Raw genomic sequence first — 12,145 nt, 5'->3', positions numbered from 1 at the left:
TATTTTGAAGTTGTATTTACACAATTACATCAAATATGCAAATACTTTTCCACTCACAAATTATCAGTCTAGGGAATTTCAGCAATGGATTGAGGGTTTTCTTCCTCTATGCATTCTTATGTGTGCATGGATGCAAAATATTGTTAATTCCCCTTTTCTTTTTTCCTGGCTATAGACATGAAAATGGTTGCAATAATTAACCTGTGTAAGTTTTTAAATCTAACATATGCCAATGATGGCTTAGCAAAATTAAAAAAAAAAAATAAGAACAACAAAGGAAAACAATGGTAGTCAAGTTATTTTTGAATTACCAAAGAGTGAATGGCATCTGGAAACATAAAAGATTATTTTTATTGTTGTCTCATTAGAACTTCAAAAACAACCAAACAGATGAGAGAGAACAATTTACTAACAGGCTGACATCTCAGACAAGCTCTAATCAGTGGTCACTGCTATACCCATGTGCTCAAGACTGAGAGATCAGACTCCTTAACTGAAATGTTTAACACAAACGAGCCTAATGCCAAAAGCACTTGTGTTAGTGAAAAATAATAATTCCATAGGTTTTCATTTTAACTCCCCATTCTTTTTAATATCACTAATTTTCTTTCCTTGCCAGTTTTGTCCTTTTGTAATATGATCAACATCAGGACATTTTCCTTCTGTTTCAAATTATGCTTACAAATGAATAAGCTTGTTAGCTGGAGCTAACAAACTTTTTTTTTTTTTTTTGAGTTGTTTGATCTCTGAACACCCCATTCCTCTTCACATGTGGAATGGGAGAAATGTTGAAGGCAGTGCTTTATTGTTCACTGGTGGTATGGCCTTATTCTCATCCCCTCAGGGCTTGTCTATATTAGGAGAGGAACCTAATATTAGGACAAAATTGGCCAGCCTCAGCCATAAACCTTAAAGGGGAGCGATCTGAGGATCAAGCACGGGGTTTGCTCTCTTGAACTGCTGGGAAAGCTGGGCCCACGTATCACGCAGGATGTAATCTGGGCACACCGCAGCTCACCTGAAAGCTCTGAGGACTTTGGAGGACCACAAACCCTGGGAGAAGCTGCAGGTGCCTGTAGCATTGCTCTGTCCTGCCTCACAAGCCTGCTGCAAACCTGCAGGGCCACAGCATTTCACCACCTGCACAAACTGGCCACCAATGCACAGGGGCATATGAGAGAAGAACTCCTCGGGGTCCCTGCTCAGGGTCCCTTTCAGCAGGGTCTATACTGCTGTTATTCCCTTTGTGTTGCACAGAGAAGGAGATGGCAACACTTAATTCCCAGAGCTCAGTTTAATTCATGCTGCATGTATTTATGACATACCAGTACCATGCAATTAAAGCTCTCAGTGAATTCTAAACAAAACTGCAATAGTTGTAAATAAATTGTCAGGCTAAGGCCACACAGCCTACAATCACACCACTTCCCAGCAAAATAAAAGGAGAGAGAAATGAAACAGTTAAAGACATTACAGAGAGCATGGCAGCATAAAGCATTTATTTTTAGGTGTCTGAGCAGCAGTGGTTACTTGCAGTGAGAATGACCAGATCTAAAATTTAAGATTGGAGGAATTTTGCTATCCAAATTTGTAGAGGGCTCACACTAGAGAATTGATTTGCTTCTCATTCTTCCTGATTTAAAAAATACCTAAACTTGCTGAAATATGTACCTGCAGCTACAGTAAATATTAGAGTGACCTGCCTTATAGTGTTCTGTATGTCTCCTGAAAATAACAGACAGTAAAATCAGAAGCAGTCAAAAAGTCTTCCACTGTCTGGGATATTCTCCGTTATTAGTGATTTGCAATATTTTTAGAGTTGGCTGATGTTTGATTGCTAAATTCATATGTAGATGCCTTAAAAAGTAGCTTGATTTTGACAGCTGCTTCAGCTTCCATGACTTTCCAAGTGTACAGGGCTTCGATATGAAGTGTTGTTAGCTTAGGTTTGAAAGTAAACCTTTCATGTACATATCTGAATAGAGATTTACATTAATTTGAACATTCTGACCGGCACTTTCAAAACATCTAGGTCTTTATTTATAACTAGGTTCCGTTATAATCTAGTTTCCGATTACTTTGTCAGGCATAAACTTTCTACCTTTATCGAATTTCGACTAAATATAATATATTTTTCAGCTCATATTTCAGGCTGCTAGTTATTTATTTCAGTGTGTGCTTTATCTTACTTCACTCCTTCAAAATGGTCACAGTGGCTGCAGGCACAGCTCGGCTGGCAGTAACGAGTATGGATTGCCATTCATAAATGGACCGTGGCTGTGAGGAGAGGGATTCATCAGGAGAAAGCGAGCTGCTCTCAGTAGCAAGAAGCAAACACATACACGCGTAAAGACATTTTTAAAACACTTCTTATTTTGGGATCACTCTGATAGTCTGTTGCGTACACACTTTGTGTATTTTTATAATCTGTCATTAAGTATTAAATAAACTTCACCAAAAAAAAGCTGTTGCTAGCTATGAGCAGCACTGCTCTGCTGGGACCAGTAAGCTGACACCTACAGCAGTGTAAGTCAGACACACATATGGTCTCCTACTGCACCAGATTTCGTTCAGGTGCAAACACTTGTGAGAGGGCATGTTGGCAAAACCTCCCCTCCCTGCGCCCTCCTCCTCCCACAGATCTGGCAGTTTCATTCATCCCTTCTTACTGTAAATCTGCCTTGAGATACACAAACAACTGCAACGGTCCTGTCACACACAGCAGAACGGATCTTTAAAATGAAAATATTATTTTACTGCCCTGCATTTCTTCACTAGGGGGACAAAAGGCTGGCTGCATGGCAATTTAAGTTAAAGCTATCTTTTGAGTTCAAAACAAAACAAAACAAAACAAAAAAAAGGCTGCCATTTTTTTTTTAATAAAACTATTTCTAATGCAAAAACTGACAAAGCTTCAGTGATAACCATCTTTCTTAATGTCTTTATCGCATTCCTACAATATTACTTACAGGTGTCTAGGAATATAAACCACTCTTTTGCACAGCTATATTACAGCCATCAGTCTTTTTTTTTTTTTTGTGCTTAAAACAGAGTTGTTTCCATATGTTGCACTCTAGCACTTTAGGATGTCTCTTTCTGAGCTGTATCTAAGTCTTTGTAGATTATGTAAGTGTCATCTATATTGGAACCAGAATTAATAATGTGATCTAGATGCAAAACTGGATACACATAGGAACAACTGACATTGGAGTCATGGTGTGCTGCCGGACCGGGAAAAAGGAACAACTACAAGTTTTGTTTCTTTTTGCCTATATAAATGCCATGAACTGAAATTCTGCAGAAGCTGGCATATTTGGTTCCCCTTGTAGTGCAGGTGCATTAATTGGCGCTTGCTTCTAAGCCACATCTAAAGAACTATCTTGGCTCATAATGAATAAGCCAAATTATTAAATTTGATAATAGGCTTAAAATATGCATAATGACTAACTCCCACATAGGCATATGTAAAAGGCCATCGTGTTGTAGCATCAACCCAGATCTTGCCGTGATACGTAGCACAGAACAAACGACGTAGTCCCATTCCCATGTAAGCAAAGGAAAATTCTGCACGTAAGCTCTTCCGAAGCTGAAGGTGCTCACCCTTGTGCACTGGAGAGGCTCCAGCTTGTGTTTGGGGTGGGAAAGAGGCTGTATCCTGATGTGGGGTAGAACTGGGTGAAGTGTGGCAATGACGCCGAATGAGGACCAGATGACCTTCCCCATTACCTCTCCTGTTTTGTGCTGCTGCATGACTTCCCACCTTGGCTCTCCTTCCTTCCACAGATGAAAAACATTGCTAGCAATACCTAATAAGCTAAAAATACCAAGTGACTACAGGATTGATTAGACAGAAATACAATTAATACATGTTTGAAGTGAAGGAAAAGAGAGTGCGATAAAACTTGTTTATAAAGGAGACGAGCTCAAGCTTGTTAGATAAACTGCAAGCAGACAAAGCAGAGCAGTTTGCCTGTGTTAATTGAAAGGCAGTGGAAGAAAAGCTATTGTTGACTTGTTGCAGCTTGCAAGAATTGCACAGAATTGCAATTGTCTGTAATTAGGTTTGCCGGGGGAGGTGGCAAGAAGAGGCAAAAGCCTGGTAGCCGGGGACATGAAAGTACAGACATGTCTCTGGCTACAACAATGGCCATTTCCTAGATTTCTTCCATTGTCCAGCTGGGATGAGTAAATAGATGGGTTGAGACCAAGGGTGATTCATTTCAGTTTTATGAAGAATTACTGAAAATTTATCTGTTATTAACTCCACTATACGCAGATGACCTCTTCACCCACTGATACGTAGATGCTCCACTGCTAAATTGCAGGTTCTGGAGCTTGTGAGTAATTCTTCCTAGAACTAAGTTTGTCACAGAGAAGAACCCAGAGTCATGATTTACATAATCTGCCTGTCATTTGAATAATACTAAAAGCATCTGAATTAACAAATTAGTATATTTAAAATTTCATGAAAACACTTCTTCAGTTTCAAAAAGCAATTATAATAAATGATTCCGTTTCCTTCGAAGAAATGAAGTTTGAAAGAAATTTTACCATTGTTAAAGAAAATCTCGTTTGAAAACATCTGCAACTCATACTTTGTGGCCACTTAAGGAGCGTACATTTCTTATTCACTACATGCAGCCATGTTTTATGTTAGGTAATACTTTTTCTGTTTTTTTTTTTTTTTTAGAAAACGTTTGTCTTAATTTGAAGAGCATGTCTATTTCTTTGTTCTTAACCACGGAACATTTCTCAGACCATTCCAGGCCACTTAATTTCCTGTCAACTTTACCTAGTGGGTTGAATTTCTTTACTAGGTCAAGATAATGGCTTGGTGAGTTCCCAGCTACTCTAGCTGCCTCACCAGCTTGTCGAGCCATGTGCTCTGTGTACCTCACCAGGTGACTGGGACAGTCTTCTGGCCTTGGGTCTGCTGAATTTAATTATCATCGCTGGACTTTTTCCATGCGCAGCTAATATAAAGCAGGAGGGATTGCTTCCCCCCCTCCCAGCTAGAAGATGGTTTTCAGTTGCTGTCAATGGTAGCTGTTTGCACAACCTGCTTACCAATTATGTGAAAAATGACTTGAGACACAAGAGAAGGTTTTCTTCCAACCCCAATGTTTTTATGCCTCTTTTGGAACTCTATTTCAGCACCATCTGTATTTTAATATAGCACTCAGATCAACAACCTTATTTCCAATAACATTCAGTATTGTCTAGTACTGTGAAAAGACATTAGTTTATGACTTGGTTTACTGCTTTGAAAATCTGGTGTAAGACACCACCTGAAAGATTAATAAAAATATAAACTACTTTTAAACTTAGCTGTAGAATTTAGACGTGGAAAATCCCTACTGGACAATCTCACTCTGTTAGCATGAAGAAGTCCTTTACGTTCTTCTTTTCACTGTTTTTGTAGATTCCCTCCTCTAACTCAGGATATAGATTTGGACTGGACTGACAGGAGAAATCAAAAGAAACATGTTATCCAGCTAGACTGCAGAAATTATATTATTTCCTTCTATGGTACAGCTCCGTGAAACAGAAAGGCATTCAACATTCTTGTTTGTCACCTTTCCTAGGTTTTTCTTTGGGGTCATGAAGGTTTGTTTAACATCAGATTTTCATGGTGGCCTTGCTATAGTGAAGGATATCTGTCAGAAGCACTAATTTGATGAGTTTCTTTTAAGTTCATAACAGTTTACGAGCTTTGATTTCTTCCCCTCCCTCTAGATGCTATGCAAAAATGTATTCTAAACACAATTTTCAACAAGCCAGCCACGCACACTGGGATTAGTGACATTTCAAAAAGCCACAGTGAATTCATGGGTTCTTTGCTAATGAACAGGAAATGCAATCAAGCTAAGGCAAGGCTGTTTACCTGGGCCAAGATACCGCTGTGAAGAGATGAAATGACTGTGGAAGTTTATGGCATTTCTGTTTGTATTGCAGGTGCAGGGGCTACCTCTGGTATTTCGGCCATTTTCCCGAGCACATCTGGCACAAGTACTTTTTCACCTTACCAGCATGCTCACAAAGGTAAGAAGGCATCCATAAATTTAATGTAGCCACTGGTGGTCTTAAAAATAACATCAACAAAGTGCAACTGAACTGATAATATCTATCGTGAATTTCATTGCCACTCTTTTTAGGGATTTCTAAAACTGCTATTAAAAACATTTCAGAATGATTTTTTAGTCCTTGGTTAATCAACACTCCTGTTTCAGAAGAATGGACTTAAAATAGTCTTGGACTGTACTGGGTAATGCCAGCAATGAATTAGCTGATTATGTGCAGCCATACAGATACCACATTATGCCTCAGCAAAGCCTAGCTTAGACTGGTGAAAATAATTTAATACACAAATGTAGTCAGTCTCTCATTGAGCTAACATAAACCGTTCTCCAGTATAATTATTAGTTTTTTAAAATATTTGAACGTGAGAACAGAACACACAGCAGGAAGGACACAGTTACTGAGGTACTGACCTGATTTTGTCTGTAAACAAGATCTTGAGGATTGTGTTTTCAGAAAAGTTAGTTTTCATGCATTTTAACATATCTGTCATTTTCTGCATCCTTTCATGACTTTTCAATTCTAATAGCTGTTCACTGAAATTCTGCTTCTACCTTTTCACATACCTTATTTTAAATTCACCCTGCATCCATGCTGTAAGTCTGTTAGAAAAAAAAAAAAAAAAAAAAAAAAAAACACACTTATTCCGCATGTGCATTGTGTTCTGCTTCTTATTGCAAAGCTTTTGAGGCAGCCATAGTTATCAAGTACTTTTAGTTCTTGTCCCATTTATTCTTTATTTGTTTTTCTTTCTTTTTGATGCTGTTTCCAAGAATTCACTTTTTTGAAGGCTGCTACTCCTGCGTACATATAGCTTCTTATATTATTAGCAGATAATACAATTTCATACATATTTGGATGGTCATGCAATCAGGTATTTTTTATGAATACTGATAACTAGTTCTTGCAGCATAAATGTCACTGTTTTGAAAGCCTATTCATTAGTTTGCATTTGAGAAGTAGCACTTAGTTTTGCAATGATTAACAAGTAATCAGGACTCAGATCAAATAAATGAGTATGTAAAATATAAGTGTAGAGCAGACTAAACTATTAACTATTCTCTGATCTGAAGAGTTGCTTCTTTACAAAATATTTCCTTGCTTTTCCAGCAGACCTTTCAGGACAAGGACATCTGGCTACAGCTCTTATAATTGCAATGTCTACTATATTCATAATGGCTATTGCCATTGTCCTCATCATCATGTTTTACATTGTGAAAACAAAACCTTCTGCTCAAGGTAATTTTCAGCATAACAAATTTTAGCAGCAAATGCTATTTTTAGATAGCTTCTGAGAATAATTACTGTTGTATCTTTACATTCTAGCCTGTTGCAAGAGCCACTCAGTAAAAAATGTTGAAGCTCAGGCTAATACACAAGAAGAGAAGAAAGAAGTGCAAGGTATAAGTTGCTTTAATTTTGCTTTTTCTATCCTTTTTCTAACGTTGAGCTTAAGTGCAATTAGTGCATTCCTCTTAATTACAATTCCCCCATTCATTTGCAAAATGATTGTGTATAATAGCTTTTGTACTTCCAGAATGCCACTTCATCCTCTGATAGCAATAGCTAAAGCAGAGACAAAACATCAGTTTGGATACTCATTGCCAATTTAAATTTCTGTTTATCTGCAGATAATGTTGTGATATTCTCTGAGAAAGAAGAGTTTGAAAAGCTTACAGCAACTCCAGCTAAGGCTGCTAAAAGGTAAGCAAAAAATAAACATACTTCCATACCTTTGACTGAAGTGGAGAAGGGACATAGTCACCACTCATCCTGGTACAGAGGAATCCATTGAGAACAAAGCAGAAATAATTTGCACCAAAATTTCAAGTCTAGTGGACCAAGGAATAACGTGTCAATGGGACAGCCACAGGTAATAGAGTTTCTGGAAGAGGTGATCACAGCCACCATGTGTTAAAATATTACCTTGAGCTGTTTGTTAGTACCTGTGACCAGTTTATCAGTTCTCAGGGCTGTCTCCTCTTTTGTGAGGTCCATTCAGGGGACTTGAGTCTCACTTACACACACATGCCTTGGTAAGGTCCCCACTCACTTTCAGCCAGGAGGTGCAGAAATAACTGCTCCAGGCCTTAAGGGAATCCCTTGTCTATAGCATCATCTGGGTGGCACCACATGATAGTTTTCCTTTCCCGGCAGCCAAACCTGGCTGGATAACACAACTCCAGTGAGGTAAACACTGTCCCCAGTGGAAAATACTTCTATGAAGGGATTCTTGCAAGATGAGCATGATTGTGCAGCTTGGTGAGCACTGAACATATATCCTCTGTAGGTGGATGTGGTTACATTCACAGGATTTCAGGGGAAAGGCATTTTAAAAAATTGAAAACATTTTTATTCCATTACTCTGGGATAGCAAAAAGGAAATAATTGGAGTCAAACCACAAGAAGCATCACTAAGATAACCTTATCCTTCATTTTACAGTGAAAACGATGCATCTTCTGAGAATGAACGACTTTTAAGTCGTAGCATGGATAGTGATGAAGAAGCTGCAGTTGACAAGCAAGGGACTCCAGAGAGATGCTTGTTATCTTTAGTGCATTTGGCCAGAGATAAATCTTCTACAAACAATAAATCGACTGGGGTAAGGCTACTTTGAGATTTAAAAATTGACAGTTGTTTTCTGTATTGTTTTATGGTTTTGTTTGATTTTTTTAAGAAAACAATTTACAAACTATCACCACAAAATGCATTGTAATGCAGACAGGACTAATTTACAAGTTACAAGAGAGTTTCTACAATTAATTTTATTACAGTCTCATTTGCATATGATTTGCATATAACATTCCTTCAATATTTAAGAGTGTCTGTGCATGTGTATATACTACCCAGTGCTGAAAAGCAGATTGCTACAAGAGTAATAGCTTTGCTTTTTTAGAGAATTATGTTTTATAGTCTGAAGAAACAAAAAACAAACTGCAACTCACCAATATAGCTAATGCTAATATAATTAACCCCAAAGCTACATGTACTACAGGAAAATAAAATAATGTAACAGCACAGATGGATTCATACAACATCTGCCTGTCTTAACTCAGAAGCATTGGTATTTCTATGCCATTGAATTTTCAACGATATCCAGTGTTGTGCTTGTTGTCGGGTTTTTTTTACATTTCAAAAATACCTATGTGTTTTGAAGGTCATTCCTGTGCTCTGACGGACAACATAAATGCACTGTTTTGCTGTGGAAGGCCTTCATTTCTTCCTGCTGAAATGTATTGCTCAGGGCATTTTATCTCACTTAGACTATTTCAAGGCATCGCTAAGGCACTCCCTCACCCACACAACTATTTAGTTTATATTAAAATGAATGTTTCCTTAAAAAGAAAGTGTCTGCTCAGATATTTTTTATGTTTTAGAACTTCAAAAATAATTAAAATTGGCAATAGCTAGGACAAAAATGCATCATTAATACCATCCTTTTCTTTTTTTTTAAGAATAAAAAAGGTTTGAAAATGCAGCTTTTCATGTTTGCATGTTTTACTTTGTGGGGATGGTTCAGCCTAAACTTTCTAATAATCGCTCGTTTTTCAGCTGAGACCAGACACTCAAAGTGTCCAAGAAAGATGTTTTTCTACTTGTAACCAGTTATGACTATCTGAAAATAACTTACTACTCCAATGTTCATATTTTAAAATTCAGTTGTCTGAGGTCTCTGTATATATCCAACTTTATCACACTTCTGCATGCACTTGCTTGAAATTGGATAACACAAGTTGGGTAAGCATGAAATTAGAACTTTTAATAAGAAAATAATTGTCTCTAAAGACAATATATAGTAAATACATTCTCCTGAGTAGTTTAGATAGTTCATAAGCACATCTGAAGCATGAGCTATGCTATGTCTCCCAGACCTGCCATCCTAACATACTGCTAATGGACTGAAGCCTGCTGACAAGGCTGAAGACAAAGTTTTCAATGAAAGTGCAGATTGCATCAAGATCCCCCACTCTGTACCTAAGATTTCACAACTAAGCCAGTTGCCAGAAGTTAGAAAAGCAGTACTTTGCTTGAGGCTAGAGATTAAATAACATTTCTAGTACTGGAAAAAGTATCAAGGAGCTGCTGGAGAGGGGTGGAGAAAGTTAAAGGCCTGTTCTTTTCCAAGGCTGCTCTTTCCTGGTTAAAACAAAAACCATTATGGAATGAGCTACCACACAGAACCATCAGACCCACATTTACCTGCTTCTTCCAGCATAAGCTTTACAAATTTCCATCTTCTGGCTCAGACAAAAAAAGAAAATCACCCTGTGTAATTCTCTTTGGGCTTGGAATTCTTTAACCTCCCTCTTTGTCCTAAAAATGAGGGGAGAATGAAAATAGGTATCTAATTGTTGTCTTAAGAGGAATTTTAATAAATCCCATGGGGAAAAAAAAAAAGATCTGTAAGGTTCTGAAACAGCTAATCCAAGTGTACAGTAGCATCCCAAAGATTAATGTAAATTATACCAAGGATATGTGAACAACAGCCAGTGTCTGCATTGCATTTCCCTGCAATACAGCATGCTGTGAGACAGGCGTCGGGTGGAGCAGCCAGTTTGCTGTCTCCAGCTGCAAGTCTGTTAATCCAAGTAATTGATGTGCCCTGTCCTTTAGAGACCAAATAAAATGAGGAAAATAATTCAAAAATAAAAATAATAAAAAAAAAAAAAAACAAAAACCAAGAGTGAGCTTTCTTCATTCTGTTTTGCAGTGAAAAGTGGTGAATTTGTGGAGATAATACTAGAGTCCTACCAAAATGACAGCTTTTCAGAAACCTCAGTCCTAATGAGAGCTGGCGGAGAGATGACAATTCCAGTCCTTGAGAACTCATGACATTTTGACATTTGTTTTCAATCTGCATTGAATCCAAGGCCAAACCTTGAGAATATATTTGCTAAGTGAAACCGCATCAAAATGTCCATTTTCAGCTTGGAAAATGTCAGGGTTTTCAGTCTGAGCCTCCTTCTTGTCAAAAATGACGGCAGCACCCTGGACCTCAGATTTTCCCTGTCTAAAGTGTCACTGATTTTTTTTATCTATCTGTAAAATCCTTTGGATTCATTCAGGCAATACATCATGGAAGAAAATATATAATTAATCTGTAATGCAGCAAGCAGCTCTATGTCAAGTGACAGAAAAGAAGATCCCCTTCTCTACAGCCCTCTTACATTATTGGAAGAAGGCAATTCCAGTCTGAATTTAATTCCCCATGGCCAGTCCTGTCCTGGTTTACCTGGGAATCCCTGCATTAATTGCTTGCATGTGTGGTATTGAATTTGTTCTCATTGTCAGGAGTTCACTTCAGTCCGAAAAAGAAATAAAATACAAAAACATTTAGAGCAGAAAAGTCAATGATCTGAAAAGAAGATAAAAAGATGGAAAAAAAAAAGATCTCTAACAGTGGAAAGCAAAAGCAGAAATATGTTTACTCTTCTCTGACTTGCTGTGTCCTGCTCTACGAGGCTTCAAAAGAGACCCTTCAGGATGTTATACGATAATCCCTTGAGCCATGAAATTAGGATCTCCCAGAGGTTTTGTACTGCTCTCTGCCAATTGTTTACTCATGTGACTGAAAAAAATAATAATTCAATAACACTCTTCTCTTTCAGATTCAAAGTCGAAGGAAAAAGATACTTGATGTGTATGCTAACGTATGCGACGTTGCAGAAGGTGAGTGCACAAAACTTGCACCTATACTAGCAGCAGAAAACTGGATCAGAGCTGTTTGCTATAAAATAGAAATCCCTCTGTGTTCCTGTGGAAAGGAGAACTTCATGGAAAGGAAGTGCAAATCTGGAAGCAGATTTGTACTCACCTGCTAGGAAGCATCATGGTGCCCCGATTTCAGAGATGTCCAGGCTGGGTTTGCACACCACAGCTTCTCGCCAGATGTGTGCATGGGCTTCCTTCCTCTGGAGCGCAGCAGGGGTAGTGCTGGGTCATGCTTGGACATCGAAGCGGTGGAGAAGCACTCTCACGTTCTTCATCTAGAGGAAACCTGCTTGCTTGGTCTCTTTAGTGAGGTGGATAACAGGTATAAATTAGTTCCAGGTACGAAAGTGTGAT

At 38.1% G+C, this 12,145-nt stretch overlaps 1 protein-coding gene across 4 annotated transcripts in view; it reads left to right on the top strand.

The window, feature by feature from the left end:
- The window catches only part of EDAR (ectodysplasin A receptor), a 144,301-nt gene that overhangs the window by 116,735 nt on the left and 15,421 nt on the right, over positions 1 to 12,145 (top strand). For 2 of the 4 annotated variants that reach the window (XM_080573492.1, XM_080573494.1), the window contains exons 6-11: positions 5,956 to 6,042; positions 7,189 to 7,317; positions 7,405 to 7,479; positions 7,710 to 7,782; positions 8,522 to 8,681; positions 11,689 to 11,749. In XM_080573492.1, coding sequence (XP_080429618.1) covers positions 5,956 to 6,042; positions 7,189 to 7,317; positions 7,405 to 7,479; positions 7,710 to 7,782; positions 8,522 to 8,681; positions 11,689 to 11,749 — 585 coding nt within the window. The remainder of the gene's footprint in view (positions 1 to 5,955; positions 6,043 to 7,188; positions 7,318 to 7,404; positions 7,480 to 7,709; positions 7,783 to 8,521; positions 8,682 to 11,688; positions 11,750 to 12,145) is intronic. The other 2 variants (XM_080573495.1, XM_080573493.1) reach the window with 1 other exon arrangement.

This window comes from Anser brachyrhynchus, assembly GCF_964034855.1.
Source record: "Anser brachyrhynchus genome assembly, chromosome: 1".
NCBI classification, from domain to species: domain Eukaryota; kingdom Metazoa; phylum Chordata; class Aves; order Anseriformes; family Anatidae; genus Anser; species Anser brachyrhynchus.
The sequence above is the reverse complement of the archived record's forward strand: the minus strand, read 5'-3'. Positions and strand labels throughout refer to the sequence as shown.